Source organism: Eretmochelys imbricata, chromosome 1 (genome assembly GCF_965152235.1).
Source record: "Eretmochelys imbricata isolate rEreImb1 chromosome 1, rEreImb1.hap1, whole genome shotgun sequence".
NCBI lineage: Eukaryota > Metazoa > Chordata > Testudines > Cheloniidae > Eretmochelys > Eretmochelys imbricata.
In genome coordinates, this window is record NC_135572.1 from 100,816,644 (window position 1) to 100,840,928 (window position 24,285).

General features: G+C 37.2%; 2 protein-coding genes across 3 annotated transcripts in view; one reads left to right on the top strand and one right to left on the bottom strand.

Moving 5' to 3' along the window:
• UBAC2 (UBA domain containing 2) overlaps positions 1-24,285 on the top strand; it is a 164,423-nt gene that overhangs the window by 72,931 nt on the left and 67,207 nt on the right. The window lies entirely within an intron of this gene.
• GPR183 (G protein-coupled receptor 183) lies at positions 691-22,752 on the bottom strand. Of its 2 annotated transcripts, XR_013345613.1 has the most exons (3): positions 22,675-22,752; positions 4,250-11,406; positions 691-746 (listed from the first exon to the last, which is right to left on the bottom strand). XR_013345613.1 is itself a non-coding variant. In XM_077812941.1 (2 exons), exon 2 carries the CDS (start codon positions 11,400-11,402, stop codon positions 10,296-10,298), a length of 1,107 nt encoding a protein of 368 aa, XP_077669067.1. In that variant the 5' UTR covers positions 11,403-11,406; positions 22,675-22,752; the 3' UTR covers positions 1,983-10,295. The 2 variants fall into 2 exon arrangements, 1 of the variants encoding a protein (XP_077669067.1); XM_077812941.1 differs by lacking the exon at positions 691-746 and having other exon boundaries at positions 1,983-11,406.

Sequence of the window (24,285 nt, forward strand, 5' to 3'; positions counted from 1 at the left end):
ACTTATCTGGAAAACATACTTTTAGTCATGATCTGAATTTATGTTTATAACTTCACATATAACGTTGCTGTGTGCATTTTGCTATTATATTCAGCAACTTATGAGTTTTTAAATATCTCACAAAGTATACCTTGTACAAACATTATTACAATCGTCTGTAAGTTGTGAATGCAGAGGTGTATTCTGTCGCAGTCACTTTTTCACTGTACCTCAGTCAAGTCAACTCTTCCTTGTCAAGCTTAATAATCCTACTTTTTATACACTCATATGGAAGGTCCACTGTACTTGTAACCAGTTATCCAGTCCCTACTGTATCTCTCTCAAGGTGATGCAAACAAAACTGGACACTGTACAGTGACAACTCTTCTTATGACTTTTTTTTCCTTTTGCCAAAAGCTTTGTAATAAATTGGCTCCTTGAAAGAGGAGAAAACATACCTGGCAAGAGAATCTTTTCACTTTGGGGAATGGTAAGGAAGGCTTCTCTTTTTCACTTGCTGTTGTAGCGGATTTCTAGAAGGCCATATTTTCAGTCCAGCTGCGGGTTAGTTGTAAGGAGACTAGCTTTTCTTGCTGCTAGTAAGCCTGGAGACAGGGATTTTTCCTTCCCTTCCTCTGTGGGGAAGTATAGTAACCTTGTTTGTTCTTCATGCATAGCCAGAGCAGAGGAAGATTGGGAGGTGGAAATCCCCTTGGAATGCAGAAGGAAATCCTCAGTTCACTTTCAAAGGCTTGGGATGAACTTTTCTGAAAAGATGATAGTTTTAGATTTTTTTTTTGTTTAAACTTGCCTTAATGTTGATGGTGCCCTCTATCATCTTATGTTTGAGGAAAAATAGCACAATTAAAATAAGTGCCCCATGCTGAAGTCAAGAATTGCATCATGCTGACAAGTTTCTCTTTGGTGTTCACTGATCGGTCTACCTTCTTTGTTTAGAATCTGATATCCTTGGATGAAGCAGGTACATCATTTATCTCATCTCATGGTCCTCACAGACTGAGCTTTCTAAATGTCTCCTGACTGAATTCCTTACCACTACTCCTTCCCCCTTCCAAATTACACAGTACTGCTAGGTACCTGTTCTTGGGGAAGAACTCCTCAGAGCAGGAGTAACAATAGTCTTCCCATTCAGCTCCTGTGTTTACCATATTTTTGTAAAATAAATGTGGCTGCTTTACAGAATGCGAAGCAGGGGATTGGATGACTTCATAAATAAGTTATTGAATAGCTAACTCTGGAGCACACAAGAGGAGAGACTACTCTTGACTTACCTATGTAATACACAAAAGTTGGTTCAAGAAGTAACTTTTGTTTAACTGCTTAATAACAGTGAGTTCAGTGGAGCTCCAGGTAGGAGTAGTTGTATGACTGGGGCTTTAATGAGCAAATAGCTAAAGACAGGTGACAAAGAACAAAGTTATTAAGTATATGAGAAGCAGCTATCAAGACAGTAGGTCCACTAGACTATTAGGAAATTTGAAACCTGTCCTTCAAGTCTTTAAACTACTGATCAGGAAGGGAATTTGAAGACTCAGTGTATGTGTAAGTAACAAGGCTTTTTAATGTTTATTTTGTTCATTATTTTTGCTTGATTTGTTTTTATGCTCACAGTTATATCTGTAAAAAAAAATGAACACACACTTTTTGAGAAGTCATCACTTTGTTCAAACAACTTCTATTTTGATATTTGACTACAAAGAATAGCTCTGGGATGGACTTTTATGATGAAGACAGTTGCAAAGAAATCACCGAGCTGCTCTGCACCATCCTTATTTTTCTTGTTTGAGGTTGCAGAGGAGCCAAATGATTTTGTTGCAACAATCTCCGGGACTGCAGAGCTGTTAGTTGCTGGCTTTAAAAAAAAGTTTCTGTCACAGATAGAAAAAGAGAAGATATTTTATTTGAAAACACATGATGCTACAAAAAAGCTGTTAGTTTTCCATTGTAAATATAACAGTAAGTGTAAAACCAAACCCACAGTGTACAAAAACAACTTTAATAGGAACAAGAATTTGCAGCATTAAATTTGTAAATTATCTTTATGAACAGTAGTTCAGAGTTTTCAATTTCATTTTATGGCAATATGGAATATCTCCTTGGTTATAATGTAGTAAGTAATGAGGACTAGATTGTATTCATCCAAGAGTTACGAATATATTTTAAGAATGAAGTGACTTAGCTATCAAAAATAATGCATAAAATATCATTTATTGTATTGAGGACTCGAGGATAGATAAATACATTATGTTGCAAAAATGCTCTGTGATGATCCTGCAAATTGCAGATCAGTGAGTCTTATATGGGTAAAAAGTACCAAGTTGTATGTAGGATGATAAAGTGATGATACATCATGATAAAGTGCCAGACTGTACAAAACACAACAGTGTATCTGTTTAGTGACACAGTTTACCAAGAAGATATCTTCCTGTTGCTTCGCTTTGTAATAGTGTCTTATTTAATGAAGAGTAGGAATAAATGGTCTGTTGTTCAGTTTGGCAAAAGGTTAACAGGTGATTGCACCAATGAACTGTAATAAGATGTTTGCTGTTCAGTATATTTATTAGTGATCTGGAAAAGTGGTGAACGGGAAGGTAGCAGAATTTCATGTTGACAAAATTATTTAGTTGTTGAAAGACTAGAGAAGATTGTGAGGAATTTAAGAAAGTTAAGTAAATGGGCAGAATGATGGATTAAATTTATTGTTAGCAAATGCTAAGTGATATATACTGAAATAAATTATGTGAACTAGGGATGTTGATTAATCGCAGTTAACTCATGTGATTAACTCAAAAAATTAATCGGGATTAATCGCACTGTTAAACAATAAAACACCAATTGAAATTTATTAAATATTTTGGACGTTTTTCTACATTTTCATATATATTGTATTTTGTGTAATTGAAATCAAAGTGTATATTATTTTTGATTATCATTTTTACAGTGCAAATATTTGTAAACAAAAGAAATTGTATTTTTTAATTAACCTCATACAAGTACTGTAGTGTAATCTCTTTGTCATGAAAGTGCAGTTTACAATGTAGATTTTTTTTTTTGTTACATAACTGCACTCAAAGACAAAACAATGTAAAACTTCAGAGCCTACAGGTCCACTCAGTCCTACTTCTTGTTCAGCCAATCGCTAAGACAAACAAGTTTGTTTACATTTACAGGAGATACAATGTCATTATTTACAATGTCACCAGAAAGTAAGAACAGGGATTTGCATGGCACTTCTGTAGCCGGCATTGCAAGGTATTTATGTGCCAGATATGTTAAACATGCATATGCCCCTTCATGCTTTGGCCACCATTCCAGAGGACATGCTTCCATGCTGATGACGCTCGTTTAAAAAATAACGTGTTAATTAAATTTGTGACTGAACTCCTTGGGGGAGAATTGTATGTCCCCCGTTCTGTTTTACTCACATTCTGCCATATATTTCATGTTATAGCAGTCTCAGATGATGACCCAGCACATGTTCATTTTAAGAACACTTTCACTGCAGATTTGACAAAACGCAAGGTACCAGTGTGAGAGGTGCAGGAAATACATTTCCGTATTGTAGTTTAAATGAATTATTACTCAAAGTTCTGTGTTAATATGCTTAGTAAGGAATCTATTTGTCAAAAAACATTTCCTGAATCTTTTTTGTTGTCTATATTGTTACATAGTTGCTGACAGGTATTTTGAAATAACTTACCAAAATAATTGAAACTGGTATGATTATATTGTGTTATTTTGACAAATAAAATATGGGGACTTTTTAATTTTTAGGTGCAGAATTCCCCCAGGAGTAATTTGCTTTTTATTTAGTAGAGTAGAAAGTACCAAGCACTTCGTTATTAGAGATCTACAAAATAAGGACAGTCATTCAGAGCAGGGAGAGATTGGGATAGGTGAGAAAGAAGAAATCTGCAGAAGGATGAATGTTTGAAGCCAGTGGGCTTTAGTTCTTTATGGAGGTGAACTATATGCCTTTTTGCACAAGCTTTGCTAAATTTGGCCTAAGGTCTTAACCTTTTTTTTTTTTTTTTTATATAGTAGATATGAGCCCATAAAAGGGTTCCATGTATTTGGACGGTTATAAAGGGTTATAAATCTTGCTACCTACAATAGCTATATCAATGCTTATGCCTTAGGATATAAATGAATCAAGAACTACTTGGGATTAGGAAGAAAATACTCCTAAGGGGAAAATTCCTATATTATGAGGCATCCCTCATCTTCCTTTGAATCATTTAGTACTTACCACTGTTTAAAGCAGGATAGCAGACTAGATGTCATGATCTGGCATGGCAAGTCTCATATTCCTAGCTGTCATGTTCCGTTGTAATGATGCATGACCTCTAGTTTGTGAGGAAATAAAAGTGTTATGGAAAGATGATATACAGCCTTAAGGGAAAACTTTGCATATATGAACTTTTAAAAAAGGAATACTAATTTGAAGAAAAAAATCAAGCTAATGATTATCTTTTCCCACACTTTTTCTGCAAAAATTAGAGTACAAGTTCATCAGCTGAAGGCAAAATATTGTGTATTGGTATATTATTCCAGGTAAACACTGACATCTAAAAATGTTTTAGTTAGTCAAGTTTGTTCTCTCCCCTCATGCTCATTTTTTGGGGAGGTGGAGAAGTGGGGAATGTGTCTCCCTGCTGTTAAAATTTAAACCACGGGATTATCATAGTGGATAAGCAGAGAGATTTACAGCAGAAGCAAAATGTAAGTTATTAAACAGGACAATAGATCCCTTTATGACTCTAATTCTTTCAAAAGATTAGGCTGAACTAATTGTTGCCCACGTTAACTCAGGTAGTCACAGCAGATAGTCACAATCATTATTTCAGTTACACACACTATTTTTGTAACTCTAATAGGTTTGTAGTTAGTGGAGCTGTGTGACATTTGGGGTTTTGATTATCATCCGGAGTTAGATACACAAAACCACAAAGTGAAATACTACTAAAATTGCTTGTTTCACCTTTTATTTGGGGTGTCAAAATCATGCATTACTGGATGCATCCGATGAAGTGAGCTGTAGCTCACGAAAGCTTATGCTCAAATAAATATGTTAGTCTCTAAGGTGCCACAAGTCCTCCTTTTCTTTGTATGTTGGGTGCTATCCTCTTCCTTGTTCCAAACAGGCATTGGAATCTTTACTTTTTTACTGTTTTCTTGCAACCATTTCTTTTCCAGACAACTTCAGAGGGCCGTCTGCTGCCCTCTGATACCTCCTGAGGCTTTGGGGGTTCACTCTTCTGTTCCCCACACTCTGCAGTGTGCCGGCAACATCACTTTTTTTCCTCTTTTCTCACCTCTCTAAATCCTTAGAAACTGTCTCCAAAAGAGTATGCTACCTGCCTGAATCCTGCTCCCTCCCCATATTCTTCAATAGTAGAATGCTAAACAAAAAAAGATTACAGTAAACAAGTGGCAAGGGTTCTGTCTGTTCCTCCTGTGCAGTAATATTTTGTAGCCCTCCTCCTCAGTTTGTTAATATGGCCTGCTGCTACTCCTCAATATTATTTCCATTTAAAATGCCCTCTGTCTGGCCTCTGTTACTGCAAAGTGAGTGAAGGTTCAGCCACCAGCAATGGACCAGTAGATGGAGAAACAGACAGTAACTCATACCCAGCACTTCCAAAGGAGAGGGGCTAATCAGGTTAAAGCTTGTAGGGGTGATGTTGTGAAAATAAGCAATAAAATATGTTTCAAGCCAATATGTTTAAAACTGTGGAGGTGCACTTGTTTCCTGTTCTTGTCTACTACTACTGCAAAGTGACATCTTGATCTTTGTGCTGTTCTGAGAAACAATTTCGAAACACAGACCGCATCTCATTGCTGTTGTAACCTTAGCAACTCTTATAAATCACATAAGTTATCCAATAAAGACTCCCCTAAACCTAGATAATTCATTTAAAACTGAACATTGATTAACACCTGTTTGTTTCCATAAAGACTTTAGAGGAAAGTCCAAATGAAGATAGAATTTAGCAACCCCAGTTTAAATGAATTACAGTAATGTTTTTACCTGTAACAAAAAATAAGTCATTAACATTGTAGAATTGCAATTTTGATCATTGGTAACTTGATTATATGCTAAATCATGGTTAAGAGTAATTAAAGATGTCATTTATTACATTAATGAAGTGAATCATATAAAATATCTTATTATGCCAATACATACACATGGCTTCATTCTTTTCTCATTTATACTGGTATGAAACTAGAATTACTCCTGATTCTCACCAACGTGAGAGGAGTATCAGGATTTGAGTTTATTGGCATAATCAAGTTTTCACATAGCAACATGCAATGGAAATTACAGTGGAGGATGTATACGTCTCATAATATTAGTTCTTTTCTGCAGCATTTGATAAATTGACCAGAGTATATTGTTTTGCTTTGGAGACATAGCAAAGGTTAATATGATTACTCCTGCACTGGGTGATATCCTTCCTTTCAGGCCACATTGTGAATGTGATGGGCAAAGTCTTGTCTGCAACATACCACTTGGCAGACTCTATTTGATCACTTATCCTGTTCTTTGTCTATAGTGAAGCTGCTAGGAGAGGTCATGAGACATTGTCTCAACAGTCAGCAATATGCACATGACACCAGGCTCTGTTTTACTTGCATTGCTGATAGCAGTGTTACATAACTATTCTCGTGCCCGGCCAAGATTAGCAAGTGGATGAAGGCTGGCTGAAGCTAAACCAAATCAAGACAGAGATGATTTTGATGGAATGAGGGACGCCTTTTGAAGAGCTGGAAAACTGTAGCATCTTATGTTTTTGAAGGAGTCTGCCCTCAGATTACCAAATAGTTTTGTTCTCTGGGAATTCTCTTAGGCTCCTCATTCTTTCTGGACATGCACAGAGTTAAGTTTGCCATCTGTGGCTGGTAATAAGGCTTACACCCCTTGCTTTCTGTTACTGACCTGGCAAGTGATCCATGCCTTTGTAGCTTCTAGACTAGATTACTACAGCTCACTGTATTAGTACACTACTGTTAAAGCTCTACCTGATCCAAAACACAGCACAGCCCACCTCAGCAGCAGTAGCTGCTAAGAACACATCACTATTGACTCCCCATAGGACATTAGGTACTTTTAAAGATGACAAATGTGATTTTAAGGCCCTCCAGGCGTTTAACTAAACCACTTAAAAGAGTGATGCCTCTTGCTAAGGAAATACAACTTCCTTCCAGAGTTATGCCCTTCAGAAAAGAAGAAACGACCAACAAATTGTTCTTGTGAGAGTGGGGAAACAGAGCTTTTTTGGCATCTGGCCCAAGACTAAGACCAGAGGAAGTAAGGATGATCACAGACCTTACTGCCTTGATAATGAGTATGAAATTCACTCCTTTAGCTTTGCCTTTCCACAACATCAGCAGCACGTACGAAAAGAGGAAGAGGAGAAGCTCTTGCATGCACACACTAAAAAATATTCTTGCAACCTCTTTGGGGGGGAGGAGGAAAAATTCTCATCCACCTCTTGAGCTCTTTCTTATTTCTAGTTCGTTTGGGGGCATATTCAGATGTGTGGGTGGGTGCTAGAATAGAGAACACTGAAAGATTTTTCTCCCAATACATTATATTTCAATTTGATTTCAAGGTCTACAAATTGGGTGCTGCTTCTCATCTAAATCTAGTCTAAATTAGAACTAATTATAACCTTCTTTACATAATGCATTAAATTACTATGAGAGAAATCATTAAAACAAACAGTTGTTACTCACAGTAAAATGCCACCAGGAAATTAAGTTTAAAGTAGGTATTTTAATAGACCATGTAATTCAGCTCTAGGTCTTTATTTTACGGAAAGATGGTGTCTCATTAAATATTTGAGAAAATGTATTAAAATAAGGAAAAAAGAGTTAAGGGGCACATTATGTAAGACTTTTCTTAAATAAACTGTTGTGTAATTGGACCAGTGCTGCAGTCCTTACTTACTCAAGGAAAACTAGCATTTTGACATGAAGTTAGTTGTTTAGTTTTAATATATATATATTTAGATTTAAAAATAACAGAATGATAGATGTGAGAACATAGAGAAAAGAGGGAATTAATATTTTAATACTAATTTGTGCTTTGATTTTATTTGTTAAAAAAACAGAGAGATACATAAGTGATTGCTTATATGGTGATATACTGTTGGTGTTCATGACATTTTACAGGCAAATATACAGAAATGTCTTGCTCTGAGGGTCTTCCAATCTAAAACTGGACCAAATGCATGCCATAAGTAGAAAGATAGACATTAATAGTATGGAATCTGTAGTGGAAAGGGGGTGTCACATGCCCAACAGGAATAAGATGTTACTAAAACCCATGTTTTCTTTTACAACATTAAACAGTTAAGTGTGATTTTGTGACAAGTTATTGCTGACTTACTACCATGTTAACAGCTACCATTAAACATCTTTTTAACTTTTTAATAAAAAGACAGGAAAAGAAGAAAAAACAGTGGAAGCATTTACAACTTAAACAATGAAGTCTTTCATTGTAACAGTTTTCCTTGTTCCATTTCCCTTCAGCTGTATAGTGTCTTTTATGGTTGGAAATCTCCAGTTGATAGTATTTAGATGGTATTAACTGCGCTTTTTTGTGGGGAAATGAGCAAAAAGTTACTTTAGTTGATCCTGAGCTGCTGCTGCTGTGCTGTTCAAGTATGGTCCCGCTTCCTTTAAGGGAAAACACGGTGAACTCACATATAGGGGGAGATAAAGAATAGCAAAAATAGAAAATGTAGCTTCTTTATCTGGTGATGACTTTCAGTTGCAATCTCACTGCTGAGGAAACACAGACACAGCACATGGTCTTATTGCCACTCTGAGATCTGGCAATCTTTTACCAGTGTTGGGCTGTTCAAGGCATTGTTTTTAGCTTGCCTTTCTTGTTCACAGGCTCACAGCAGTGTTGCAAAGTTGTGTTGCCCAGCTAAGGCAAAGTCTTATTAGACAGAAGACAAGAAATAGAAAAAAAGGAGAAATAAGGTGGGAAAGAACATGACACATGAGGAAGGGTATGATGGCAGGAACCAAAGACTGGCATCCTAGCTGTTGTTCAGGAGTCAGCTAATTCTGGGGTGGGGAAGGTGAGGGCAGAGGTGAGCCCTAGGATAGTGGTCATAGGTGCTGGAACTAGGGGTGCTGAAGCACCCCCGGGCTTGAACTGGTTTCCATTATATACAGGGTTTACAGTTTGGTTCAATGGCTCTCAGCACCCCCACTAGAAAAATTGTTCTAGCACCTCTGATAGTGATGTCATCTGTTCCCACTATGGCTTGGTCTTGTCAAGGCATGTTTCAGGTTCAGAACGATGAAGGCCGCATGGTGTTGTGGTGCAACCCAGAAGATTGTGTGGGCAGCAGCAACCATGATGGTGAAGCTTGCTCCATCTTCTGCTGTTCTCATATAGTAACCCTCCACATAAAGAGTGTCCAAGAAGAGGTGGTCACTCCTCCCATTAAAATGAACAAATTTAATACATTTCAACTATAAACATTTCTTCCCATTTCTAGAATCTTTTATCTTATTGTTATTGCAACCTGTGATTTTAGCAGGAACCTTGAAGACCCTTGGATAGTTGTGGGAAACAATGCTCTCTTTGTTCTTTAGATTTACTTACACATGCAAAATTTTACAAACGAACAGTGTCTTAACTCTTTTTCACTTGTATTCCCACAAAGTTATCCACAATAAATTTAGATAAGATGTTCATGTTCTGAATACTGTAATCCAACCCTGCCTCCAAAAGGTTCTAAATTACACATTTATAATTATCCATGAAAAATATAAGTTTTATTTTCCTTCAAAAGTTATTTCCTTTGTTTTATGTCTTTACCCTTGCCCTGTCAGTCCAGTGCACATAACACACCATATTGGTAATGAGTGCTTAAATTGGAGATCAGTCAGATGTTTATCCCTTTTCAGATGTGTTGGTTTTTAGTCACTCTGAGCTATTAGCTTTTTTTAGTTTATTCCTTTCTCAGAGTACTAGTATATAGTGTGAATCAAGCTTTCCTAAAATCCAGGAATGGAAAGTTGCAGGACAATACTGAATGGTGGAAATCTCCTGGAAAACTCATGAAGCCAGGTCAAAGTGATTCAGCTTAGAAAATGCTAATTTTGAGTTTTCTTGCTTTCACATGACCATTTATTTTTTAGTCCAACATCACCTTTGATTTCCAAAATACTGTGAAACAATCTTACTTAATTTGCTGCGCAGGAAGCATAAACAGTATTTACTGAAGGCCCAGTAAACTTGCATTATTGGAATGTTTATTTTCAGTTTATAACTTTCCATTTGAAGGTTTTGAAAGTATAGTCATGTGTGTTTCTCTCATCTCACGTGAGCTTTCTTCATGAGCTGACCTGACGGCACTTGAAACTGATATACTAACTTGACGTTTCAGTATTTTCATTATCCTCCTCTTGTATCCTTTACATGCAAAGAAATAGATGAAAGGATCCATGCAGCAGTTAAAATTCATCAGAAACACAGTGTAATGGAGGGACTTCTGGAAAGTTTGCTGTTCATTGCACAAAGGATTATATTGAAGCTTCTTGATCATGTGTTGGATAATTGCAATGTGATAAGGAGTAAAACAGATGACAAACACAACAATTACAAAAATGATTGTGTTGATGGCCTTTTTGTTTATCCCTGATTTTTCAGTTAATGGGTTTTCCTTAGCAGTTTGAAAAAGTTTGCAACTAATTTGAGAATAACAAAATAGTATAATTTCAAGGGGAATGATGTACCCTATTAAACAGGCAGCAAGAAGTATCCACGGTAGATGTTGAATTTTTTCAAAGTTTGGATATTCCATACATGTAGTCCTTCCTCTCTCCTCATTTGACATGGACTGTATGAGCAATGGAAGTGTTTGGCTAAATACAAGAAACCAGACAAATATACAAATATACTTGGCATGTTTAATTCTTCTGATTTTGTTGTATCGAAAAGGGTGGACTACGGCAAAAAACCTGTCAATACTCAAGCAAGTCATAAAGTTTACACCTGCATATGTGTTGATATAAAATATGAGAGCAGTTAGTCTGCAAAGTGTTTCTCCAAATGGCCAATGAAATCCTAGTGCATAGTATGCTATTCGTGTAGGCAAGGCAGTAGTAAAAAGAATGTCTGAGAGGACAAGATTTATGGAATAGAGGGTAGTAGAGTTGATTTTTTTTCTGTTTTTAAAAATGACAACGAGGGCAAGTCCATTTCCAAGCACACCAAGAATTAAAATAAAGCTGTAAAACACAGGCAGTAAGATCCTTGCTGTATTTTGATGTTCATACAGGTCGCAGGTGGAGTTGTTTGTCTGAGGAGTTGTGAAAGCTATCGTGACAGTGACCATTTTCACAACTGGTGTTTCCGTAGGAAATGCCATAGCTCTACAAAAAACAAAACAAAAGGGAACATTTTGTAATAAATATAAACCAACTTCTTCCCCCTAGCAGCAGCCAACTGATCTTGCAGCAGGCCAACATTGTAAAACCTGAAACGAAACTTGCTTATGATGAAATCGTTTTTTTTAAGGTGGTTTAAAAAAAGTTCAGCTCTCTTGCTTTGATAAAAGAAAACAAAACCATGCAGAAAGCAAAACTTGGATGAATTGGGGAATTCCTGGGTTTGAAGAATATCATTTTCTAGAAAATAAATGTTTGAGGTTAGAGAGAGAACTTTTAAAGAAGCCTGGGGGAGAAAAGCAGCCCTCAGTTTTGTTTAAAAGTAAAATGACACATAATCATGTGAAGTCACCAAAGGTCAGATAACTACAGAAACCTTTAAAAAGTTGTTTCTGTGAATTTCAGGGAGTTTTTATTTGTTTTTTGTTTCTTTTTAATTTGCTAAGAGGTTCTGGCAGTGATATGAAATTTGTGACTTATATTAACATGTAACGAGAACTTAATTTATAGAGACCACGCTTTTACAATGTTAGTATTGCCTATAACAATTGAACTGAAACCTTCCAAACCTTCTTCAGTGGTTCTTGGAGCAGACATGTAATCTAGATATAATATATCATACTTGTTGACTAAATGGCAATACAGCAAATTCAGAATAGCTTTAAATATATTATTAAAAATATGAGAGGAGAGGATTGATCTAGCAGGCCTTTGCGACTCCAAGTCTGCAACTCTTGGGTTTTGGGGCCTGTAAATATAAAAGCTAATGTAATAGAATCATAGAAATTAGATATGGAAAAGACCTATAACATCATTCAGTTCATCTCCTTGTGATTGCAGAATGTGCACTATGATGCTTTTCTAGTGCTTTGTTTAGTCTAATTGTAAATGCCCTAAGTGATGGGGCTTCCACCATTTCTCTCTGAGAGACTGTTCCACAAGAATTTTCTCTTGCCATGCAGACTAAATTTTCTTAAGGTTTTCTTGTTCCACCTAACCACACCTAAGTGAACCACACAAAATAATTCCTCTCCCTCCTTGGTACCACTACCCTTAAAATATGTGTGTTTTTTTGCTATGTTCTTCCTTAGTTGTTGCTTAGTGAAATTATGCATAACATTTTAGCTCAGTTTTTTTAAAGCAGATTTCATTGTGTAAACACTAGAAGATTGGTTTACATTTTTGAGGCTGCTAGTGAGATTTAAAAAACAAAACAACTCTAATTTAATGAAGCCACCTTTATGTGAACATGCCTTACTCGTTACTCATGGGTGATCTGATTATTATAACTCATTTCTTTCCTCTCCTTTCCCCCTTTTTGTCAGTCTGTAACCCCCATGTGTCATGCTTGAATTTAGTTTAAAAGTGCTTCAAGAATGGTGCCTGTCTCCATTTCCATGAAAGTGCATAGCACACTTTTCTCAGTGTAATTAATAATAATAATAGAAGGGTTTGCAAGTTAGTCTTTAAGACTACAGTCTCCTTCGCACTTTCTTTGTAGCCACTCAAGGCTGGCTGTTGGGGCCTACGAATGCCTTGGCCACAGGATATAATTGATTTATGCGGGGTAGTGTTGCTGGCGGTGTTAGAACTTTCACGAGCGCTGTTCTGGATGGTTTCCAATAACTGAGACAGCTCTTTTGTTGAGAAGCCAGTGTGACCTCGTGGGGCTGAATGTTCAAGACTGAGAAACCATTCCCAGAGAGTAGTTATCAGTGATTCACCGTCAAGCTGGAAGGGCATATCGAGTGGGGTCCCACAGGGATTGGTCCTGGGTCCAGTACGGTTCAGTATTTTCATTAGTGATGTAGATAATGGCATAGAGAGTACACTTACAATGTTTGTGAATGATACCAAGCTGGGAGGAGTTGCAAGTGCTTTGGAGGTATTGTGTGTCCCCTTTGAGGTATTATTCAGTAGACAACATTTAAAAACAATTTCAGACTTCTGTGTCTGAATAAATACATTATATAGAAAATATCAGAACACATTTCTAAAATGTTCCAGAGTATTAATTTTACAATGTACAGTTTCCTTCCAGTAAGATGCAGAAGAATTAAAAGATTGATATTCTTCACGCTGACTCTTCGATCAGAATGCCCTATTTATTTCAAGTTGGTCACAATTCAGTTTACTTATAGTACATACTGGATCATAGTATTAGTCTGGTCACTGAGTCCTGGCTTGATTATCAGCAGTTTATACAGTCCTCCATAAAAAATAAATCTGTAGATGTGTGGATCACATATTTCAGATCTTAAATTAAGCTATAAACATCTCCATATAGTGCCTAATGTCAGGGTAGTTATATTAAGCTAGATCATCTTTGAGAGAGACTCTTCCAGGTAATATATCATCTCTGGAGTTGTACTATTACAGAAGACTGAGAGAGAAAGAATGGTCAGACAACTGGTACTCATAAATATTACTGGTAAGCAGTGGCAGCTGTTTCTTGAAGATTCATCATAAAATATGTGCCGGATATCAGAGATCAGAATACTTAATTCTGGGTTGGAATTAAAATCTGAAATGGATTTTTATATCTTGGTTAAGACACTTGGCTACAGCTTTTCTGGGGTTTAGTTTGCCCTGTTTGAGCCTAGGGATTACTGAGCTTTTTCAAGTGATAAACTTGAAGTAACAGTTTCTTCATGCTTTCAGTGGAGAGCCTAATTTGAATTTGTGTAAGTAAGCTTCAGTACTTTGAATAGGAAAACCTGGTGTAAAGTAATGTCCATTATTTAGTGTTCATGAAAGCAAACTTACATTAGTTGTTGGTTATGAAAAAGCACTTGCTAAGAATTGCTGTATAATTATATTTCTGACTTTAATTTTATTTGAATTGGTTATGGATCATCCGGAGCATTTTGGCATGGTGTGAGTGGTCATTTAATAATGCATTTATCTTCGTGAGGATTGTTCTGATTTCCTTTCCTACTTTTTCTCTCCTCTCTTGATGAAATCTGTCTAATCTCCTGGGTGCTTCTAAAAGCATTTAAATACAGGAAACTGGTGTTTCTTATTTCCATCTCTTGTATTTGATCTTTTCTGGCCACACCGTCATCATCCCACTATGGTACCCCTCTTCCGCCCAGCTCTCCCTCAAGTGACTAGATGTTACCCACTCCAAAAGAATATATAAAATCCTTAACTTATGATAATCAAGCACATTGCAGTATGGCAACAAACTAAAACATATTCACGGAATAATTGTGTCTTACTTTTTATTCTTGAGGAATTGTGGGATTTGTACTCTTGATGTAATAATCAAAAATGAACAGTCTGGCCTAGAACTAATCTATAAATATTTCTAATATACAGAGTACATACTATTTAAATACATATAACTGCAATATAGAAAAAATAGTTTTTTCCTAGTGAAAAATACTGTTTTTTTCTAAAAGGAGTACTTGTGGCACCTTAGAGACTAACCAATTTATTTGAGCATAAGCTTTCGTGAGCTACAGCTCACTTCATTGGATGCATACTGTGGAAAATACAGAAGATGTTTTTATACACACAAACTGTGAAAAAATGGGTGTTTATCACTACAAAAGGTTTTCTCTCCCCCCCCCCCCCCCCACTCTCCTGCTGGTAATAGCTTATCTAAAGTGATCACTCTCCTTACAATGTGTGTGATAATCAAGGTGGGCCATTTCCAGCACAAATCCAGGATTTAACAAGAACGTCTGAGGAATGGGGGGGGGTAGGAAAAAACAAGGGGAAATAGATGACAAATCAGATGTCAAGAATTATAGCATTCATAAACCAGTCGGAGAACACTTCAATCTCTCTGGTCATGCGATACAGACATGAAAGTTGCGATATTACAACAGAAAAACTTCAAAACCAAACTCCAGCGAGAGACTGCTGCATTGGAATTCATTTGCAAATTGGATACAATTAACTTAGACTTGAATAGAGACTGGGAGTGGCTAAGTTATTATGCAAGATAACCTATTTCCCCTTGTTTTTTCCTACGCGCCCCCCCCCCCCTCCCCGTTCCTCAGACGTTCTTGTTAAACCCTGGATTTGTGCTGGAAATGGCCCACCTTGATTATCACACACATTGTAAGGAGAGTGATCACTTTAGATAAGCTATTACCAGCAGGAGAGTGGGGTGGGGGGAGAGAAAACCTTTTGTAGTGATAAACACCCATTTTTTCATGGTTTGTGTGTATAAAAACATCTTCTGTATTTTCCACAGTATGCATCCGATGAAGTGAGCTGCAGCTCACGAAAGCTTATGCTCAAATAAATTGGTTAGTCTCTAAGGTGCCACAAGTACTCCTTTTCTTTTTGCAAATACGGACTAACACGGCTGTTACTCTGAAACCTGTTTTTTTCTAAGCAAGAATAGACTTTCATAAATTGTATCTGTAGCCTTTATTAAAATAAAAATTGAAATATAAATGTGACTTCTGCTGCTATGTTACAGTTTAATATTACTTGCATTCTTATGCTGAACTGAAGCTGTTAGTAGTCTGTTATTGCTCAGATATCAGGCTGATGGGCCTGGTATAAAAACACAGATGTACAGAGAGAGAATCTTGGCTGGATTGGTCTTGCCTTTTCTTGGTAACACTGGACTGGCAACCATTAAGGGGAAACTTACTTCCTAGAGGAAGGTGTCAAGAGTATTATTAATTAGTCCAAGAGTGGTCTTTCCCTGTTCCTTGATATCCAGGCTGCCCTGTGTTTGTTTCTTGGCAGTAATCATTATTGCATAGCTCATTATGTGACTAGAGTACATGACTCCTTCTCTCAAACCTCTGTCACAATCCACTAGGTGGTAGAAAAGGGCAGTAGTGTTCTACGTGTTCTTGCCTGACTAAAAGTGGAGCAGATCACTTCTTCAGTGTTCCAAGCCTCAGCCTAATTAAGCAGCGACTTGACTCCCACATAGGCTGCCCAGATAGCAAGTATGAAAAATTGGGATAGAGTATGGGGGGTAATAGGAGCCTATATAAGAAAAAGCCCCAAATATCGGGACTGTCCCTATAAAATTGGGACATCTGGTCACCCTACTCCCACACCTTGGTATGATTGCATTGTGCTCCCACTGAGCAATTGTTTCAATTCAGCATTGTGCGCTGAATTGGTGATTTACCCCAGTGACTTTGTCTGTCATGAATCACGATGTGTCTTTTTAAGCAATCTCCAAAAACTGCTACTGGAATGATTTTATTTAATTATATTGTTAAACCAAATGACCCCCCTCATGTCACCTATGTTGAAATAGTCCTTCCGTCTGGTTAATTTTTTAAGAAAATAATAGAGATGAACTGTGGTTTTACAAACTGTGTTGTACCTTAGAAAGATGTATCAAGAAAATGGTATCATAGAATTTCAGCAAACACTTTGATGCCTTTGGCATATCAATGGTTTGCTTCCTTGCTCTGCATATTAGGCTGATAAATGTGAATAGAACTTTAGTTGTTTGTTAGTGTTACACCTGCATGAATTGTCAATTCTCAATTTTTTATCGTGCTTTTCTCGTCAAGTTAATTTAATGTAGAGGTTTGAAAAACATAACTATTAAGTTAGCACTTTAGAACACACTGTCACAATTCCTAGAATACAAAATGGATATTTCATGCTACTGGAAGTCATTCTTTTTCTAGTGTAGTGAAGAAAGTTATAGTGATATGGTTGTTTTGATTTTTAGTTTTGTCTGAATGAGACAATGCATGAGAATGGGTATATGCGGATGCATTGTGGGCTGCAAATAATTTGATTGCATTGATTCATAGATTAATAGATTTTAAGGCCAGAAAGGAACATTTAATAATGTATAACACAGGCCATAGAATTACACCAGTTACCTTTGTATTGATCACAATAACTTGTGTTTGACTAAAGCATATCTTCCAAAAAGCATCCACTCTTGGTTTGAAGATTTCAGGAGATGGAGAATCCACAACTTTGTTTAGTATTTTGTTCCAGTGATTAATCTCCCCTTGCTCTTTAAAAATGTGTGCCTTATTTCTAATTTAAATTTGTCTGGATTTAACTTCCAGTCATTGGTCTCCCCTAGATTAAAGAGCCCTTTAGTACCTTACTTTCTCCCCATGAAGATATTTATGCACCATAATCAAGTCACTTTCAGTTTTCTCTTTGATATACTAAACAGATTGAGCTTTTTAATTCTGTGGCTGTAAGGCAGCCCTCAAATCATTTTTGGCTCTTTTCTGCACCCCCTCCAATTTTTCAATATCGTTTTTAAAATATGGACATCAGACTTGGACACAGTATAAAATCACCTCCCTACTTATTCCCTTGTTTATCCATCTAAGGATTGCATTAACCCTTTTTGCCACATCACCACACTGGGAGATCATGTTGAGTTGCTTGTCCACTATTAGCCCTAAATTCTTTTCAGATTCAGTGCTTTCCAGGATACAGCCCCCTATTCTGTAGGCATGGCCTGCATTCCTTGTTCCTAGGTATATAACCTTACATTTGTCTGTATTAAAATGCATTTTGCTTGATTGGGTCCAGTTTACCAAATTATCCACATCGCTCTATATGAGTGTCATCTGTAAATTTCATCAGCAGTGATTTTGCATTTATTTCCAGATCATTGGTAAAAATGTTCACTATCATCAGACCTAGAACTGATCCCTGTAGAAACTCATTAGAAAACCCACCATTTGATGATATTAAAAAGCTGCGTTTTGAGATCTGTCAGCCAGTTTTTAATCTATTTAATGAACACTTTATTGATGTTGTACAGTGTGAATATTTTAATTAGAATGCCATGCTGTACTAAGATGCCTTCCATAAGTATACGGCCTGCTCTGCACTTAAAATTTAGATTGACAAAGCTACATCACTCTGGGGTGTGAGCAGATCTAACCCCCAGCATAACCAGCGTTAGGTCAGTGGTATAGTGCAAGAATTACATACAGCGATGGAAAAATCACTCCTTTCACTGTAGGAAGCATCTACACTACCACGCCATAGCTATGCTGCTGTAGCACCTGTAATGTAGACATGGCTTAAGTAAATGATATCTGTGCAGTTACCTTCATTCATCCCAGACTGAAATCCAGTTTATTTTACAAACACTATTTTCCATAAAACCATGTTGACTGGCATTAATTATATTAATATCCTTCAATTCATTATTAATTGAATCTCATATCAGCTTTTCCATTATTTTGCCCATGATTGATGTCAAACTCACCAGCCTATGACCCAGGTCATCCTGTTTGCCCTTTTCAAATATTAGCACTCTTTCATTGAATTAGACGGTTGTTACTAAATGATAATATAATATTTTGTTCTATATTTCTGTTGTAGCACCCAGAGGTCCTGGCCAGGATAAGGTCCCCATTGTGCTATTTCCATATAAAAAAAAGCCATGACTTCTGCCTTGAGAAGTTTTTAATTCAAAATCCCTGATCCTGCAAGCACTTATGCAAATGATTAACTATACACATGCATGTAGTCCCATTAAATTCAGTGGAACTGTTCATGTGCATAACATTAAATATATGCATAAGTATTTGCAGGATTGGGGCCTTAGATTGTATACATTTGTACTGTATACAAGAGATGCAACTATTTCTTCCCCATACTGGCCTAGCTGACTGAATTTTTCTTTTTGTTCTAGAGTAGTAGCACTAACAAATGTATTTGATCATAAGCTTTCGTGACCTTTTCTTTTTGTTCTCTCCTTTTGCTATAATATGGATGAATGAAAAGAATCTATTATCTATCTTCTCACCAGGGTATAGCATGTATAAATGGCTACAACCACATATAAAACATTATCCATAAATTGAAGTGATCTATGCATCGTTTTGTCTTTATAATTTTTATTGTTTGGAGGAGAACAAACATTGTAAGAGTGGAAAGGCAATTGTTGTTTACTCTCTATGTAAGACTGGGTTATTTACTTTAATATGGCTCATGTGATATTTCTTTAACAAAAAGGTAAGGAATAATAATAATTTATTTTATAATTGGTTAAAAAGAGAATAGAAGGAGGAAGGGAGAGAGTCCAGCCACCAAATTCTCTGCTGGCTTGACTCCAATGATCTGTGGTTTGAGATTTGTCGGGAGACCTTTTTCAGATTGGAGCAAAATTAGACACTGTAGTGATGTGGGATTTTTGTTTGTTTTTTGTTTTAATTAGTGTATTGCTCTTATCCTTATGAAATTTCCTAATTTGCCTGCTTCTTGCAAGGGTGACTTGCAAGAAAAGATGAGAGAAAAGTTTTGGGATCTGGGGGCATCTTAGCACTATATTGAAGACAGAGAAGAAATAGTATGAAAGGTTTGAGTATATTTATTTAACCTTTGTCAACATGATGGATTTCTTTTCTTCCTTCCTTCCCTGACCTAGGCAGAGGGACTCACTCACACCCCATTTTAGCCTCGGACATTTTTTTTTGATCAGCCATTTTTGCTAATCAAAATATATTAGTTTTAACAAAGTTATGAATGTTAGAAAATTGCATGCTAAATGAGTGCAAGAGAACGTTTTAGGAGAGAGATTGGTGTGCATCAGCAGCTTGGAAAATGTGCGAGGTTTCAAAACAGATTGAGGGGGCTGCAGGAAGGCTTGCCCTAGACCATTCTGCCTCTTTCCAACACCTCAGCCTTCTTATGCAGTGTTTTTAATATATCTTATTGATTTCAAATTTCTCAGGGCTGTTAAGCTGTGCCCAAAATACAGTGGTATGTCTAGATCCAGTGAAATCTGAACTCTATGACTGAGGAGTGGATGCCTAAGTTGCTGCCTGGGCATGGTAAACAGGTCCATAGCCACGGTGTTTCTGTAGGAAATTTATCATATTTATTTCCTGGGGAGATTTTAACTGTACATTGGATAATGTTTTATGACAGTAGTCTTTTGCATTCTAAAGTAATAGAAACGTCAATTAAATTTGTGTAAACAAAAGGGGAAGAACAGAAGTTCTGCTTGTTCAATAAGCTAATGAAGGTGCAGTAGGACGTCTAATGTCTACTGCCTAGTTATTGGTCATGTAACAAATCCACTTTTATATTTAGAAATAAAATCCAAATCTTAGCTTATTTTTTTTGTTCTCTAAAATAAATATTTAGGATTTGTCTGCCCAGCATTCATTTGCCACTCTAGAGTGATAAATGAGTGATGGACAAAAAACATGTTGGAAAGGAAACAAATTTCATTTCAGCTTCCAAAGGTAACTTTTAAACCACTGGTTTCAGAGTAGCAGCCGTGAGCTGTAGCTCATGAAAGCTTATGCTCAAATAAATTTGTTAGTCTCTAAGGTGCCACAAGTATTCTTTTTAAACCACTAGTGCATAAAAGATTTGAATAAGTCTGAAACGTCCTGGCATTGTCAGGAGAGGGGAGAGAAAGCGTGTGTGTGTGTGTGTGTGTGTGTGTGTGTAAGGGAGAAAGAGCACAAGCCCAAGTGGTTTCTCATACACACATCCCATTTTGTTGTTGCAGGAAAGATGCCTGTAGTAGTGGGGACAGTGGGCATTAAAGGTATAGGAAAGGAACTTATCTGTTGCATAGTGTAACAGAGGTTCCCAAACTGGTGGATCGTTTGCTGGTCCACAAAGAGCTAGCTGGTTACATGGTGCTAGCACTCCTTGTTTTCATTGATTATATTGGATTAAGACAGCTTTGAAAATATATTAAATACTTCTGTAATATTACTTTTGCATGTAAACAAGTGCTGTAGTTTTCATAGTAATGCTCTGTGATTGTGAACAAGGGGAGAAGAGTGTGTGGTCTGGCTGGATGGGAGAGGAGGTGTCCACTTAATGAATTTCTCTCTCTGCATGTGGTCTTTGTGGGTTATGAAAAATGTGAGAGTCCTCTGGTGTAACATCTATAGTTGTTAGCATGATTTAGTGCATAGACCAAGCTGATGTTGAGACAACTAAACTCCTTTCACTTACTTGCTTAAAATTTTTAAACTGAATAAGGAAAGAACCAAACAATGTAGCAGTGGAAAAACTCTGAACCATTTAAAATAACACTCCTAAAATCAAGTAACATTTCAAATGGCAACTTGTGCTTTAGCACTGAAAGCACTCTCCCTTATAATAAATACATTATTGATGTGTAATCTGTCCTGGTGCAGTCTCTGTTTAATCTGTTTTATTTATTAAAAGCTACATAACTGTAGTGACTGGCTGTTAAAGAACAATTATCGAGAAGCTTACAGTCTCTCTATTCAGAGGGAGCTGATTCAAGTGCTAGCAATATGAACTGTTGGGTTAATGATCCATATAGCTACCAAAGCTCACCTTTTCTGATCTTTTTGCTGTCCATGTGCTCAAAGATTTGTGGGTTGTCTTTATTTTGTTGAAAAGTTAAATGAGAATTAAGAGTTGCTTAATTTGAAAAGCTTTATTTTTTTATGTTCCACTGCAATATAAAACGTTATCAATCTATTTAAGTAGGGGATATTTTAAAAAATCCAATAGCCAGTAACATTGCATTAACTTCAGCATATAAAGATATTTTGGCGCAAAAAGTTTAAGTAATTGCATTTTGGAAAAAGGAGTAATTATACAGAAAAAGCTTTGAAAGACAATATTATGTCAAAAGATGGAGAAATTCTTACATGCACCCTGGCAAATTATCATTGCTATATTGTTTTTACATATGAGTAGAGTTGTGATTGAGAAGCAGTTGGGCTGAGAATAGCCTAAAGACTGTTTCATAGCATGGAAATATTTGTGATACTACAAGCTATCTGCTGCCACAGTACAAGTGTGCTTTCAGAAACTCTCAAACTATTAAAGTATCTTACAGGTTCATTGAGTGATTTATGCAGAGAGAGAGAGAGAGAGATTGACTTAGAAATATGAAGTCTTTGTTTGACACATAGAAATAATTACTGAAAAATATTTTCTTCCACATTAGTCTCTACATTGGTATGGTTTAAATTACATTATTTCGCAAAAACTGTCAATCCTAATGCTGCAGTCAACTTTTGCATTTGTTTTTCAAAAGGCTGTATTATAAATAAAACATTTTAATTCAACCTGTTTATCGCTGGACCCAAAGATGAATTAGCACCTGGATTAAAATAACAGATAGTCTCTCTATTGTAACTTGCCTGAATACACTGTCTTAGTGGCATAGAATTTCTCCTGTTGACATTTCTCTCTCCCACCCAGAAAGAATATATCCATTCAGCCACATGAAAAAATTCAGTCCAACACAAGAATACATTAACTTCCTGGAACTGTTTGTTGTTTTTCAATTAAAACAGCAAATTATTTTTCAGTACTTACATATCAGTGGCTTTTTAGATCCTCTGTGCAGCAATTGTATATGGCAGTGTAGTTTAACTATGAACGTTTCCTCTTTGCTTATTGTTTTTAAGAGTGATTACGTGGGACTGTCCTTTTATGGAGTGGTGATATTTTCCCCCCCTTATGCTTGAATTATTTTTTCTGTACTCTGAGGTTGATTCGCTACCTGAGTTTTTAAAGGAAGTGAAAAAACCTATCTATTTGAGGTGTCTTTCTGCTTCTTTTTAAATTAATCTATTCAGAAAAGAGTAACTAGAAACAAAAAGCCCCTAGAAGTTATGTATCACTAACTTCCATAGAAGGGACTTTACCAAGATTTTTGCGTAGTTGAATCTTTAACCAACTAAAAATTCCAGAAAGAAAAACTTTTCATGTTACTTTCAAAAGAATGAATGCATCTTAAATTTGTGTGTGGCAAAGAGCTCTGTACTTAAGAATCAGTGCTTATTTAAAAATGTTTTGCAAATTATTCAACTAAATGACATGGTGATAGGTACTATATAAAAATAGTACTCTCAGTGGTACATGTTCATAGTATCAGTGCTTCGATATCATAGCAGATTTTAGAAAGATATTCTTTGAAACTGTCTATAGTAGAGTAGACAAGGTGGGTGAGGAAATAGCCTTTATTGGGCCAACTTCTGTTGGTGAAAAACACAAGCTTTTGAGCTACACAGAGCTCTTCTTAAGGTGTATCTTGAAAACTTCTCTCATCAACAGAAGTTGGTCCAGTAAAAGATATTACTCACCCACCTTGTCTCTCTAATATCCTGGGACCGACACGGCTACAACACTGCATGTAGTAGAGCAGTGGTTTTCAAACTTTTTTTCTGGTGACCCAGTTGAAGAAAGTTGTCGATGCCTGCCACCCAAAGGAGCTGGGGATGAGGGGTTTGGGAGGAGCTCAGGACTGGGGCAGAGGGTTAGGGCATGGGGTTGAGGGCTTTGGGGTGGGGCCAGGAATGAGGGGTTCAGGATGTGGGAGGGGGCTCTGGGCTGGGGCCGGGGGTGCAGGCTCTGTGGTGGGGCCAGGGATGAGAGGTTTGTGGTGCAGGAAGGGGCTCTGGCTTTTGAGGGGCTCAGGGCTGGGGCAGAAGATTGGGGCATAGGCTTGGGCTTATCTCGGATGGCTCCCGCTCAGTGGCACAGCGGGGGTGCTAAGGCAGGCTTCCTGCCTTTCTTGGCATCGTGGACCACGCTGCACCCCAGAAGCGGCAAGCAGCAGGTCCGGCTCCTAGGTGGAGGTACACAAGTGACTCCACATGGCTCTCGCCTGCAGGAACTCCCCCCCTCCCTCCCCAGCTCCCACTGGCCAGGAGCCAGTGCTTGGGGTAGGGGCAGCGTGTGGAGCCCTGTGGCTCCCTTGTCTAGGAGCCGGACTTGCTGCTGGCTGCTTCCGGGGCTCAGTGTGGCGTCGGAACAGGTAGGGACTAACCTGCCTTAGCCTGGTAGCACCGTCGATGGGACTTTTGATGGCCTGGTCGGTGGTGCTGACCAGAGCCGCTGTGACCCAGTGCCTTACATTCTGCGACCCAGTACTGGGTTACGACCTGCAGTTTGATAACCACTGTAGTAAACATTCTAGTCATT

Excerpts from the sequence above, each read along its gene's own strand:
- GPR183 (XM_077812941.1), bottom strand. The coding sequence starts at position 11,402 with ATGGCATTTCCTACGGAAACACCAGTTGTGAAAATGGTCACTGTCACG.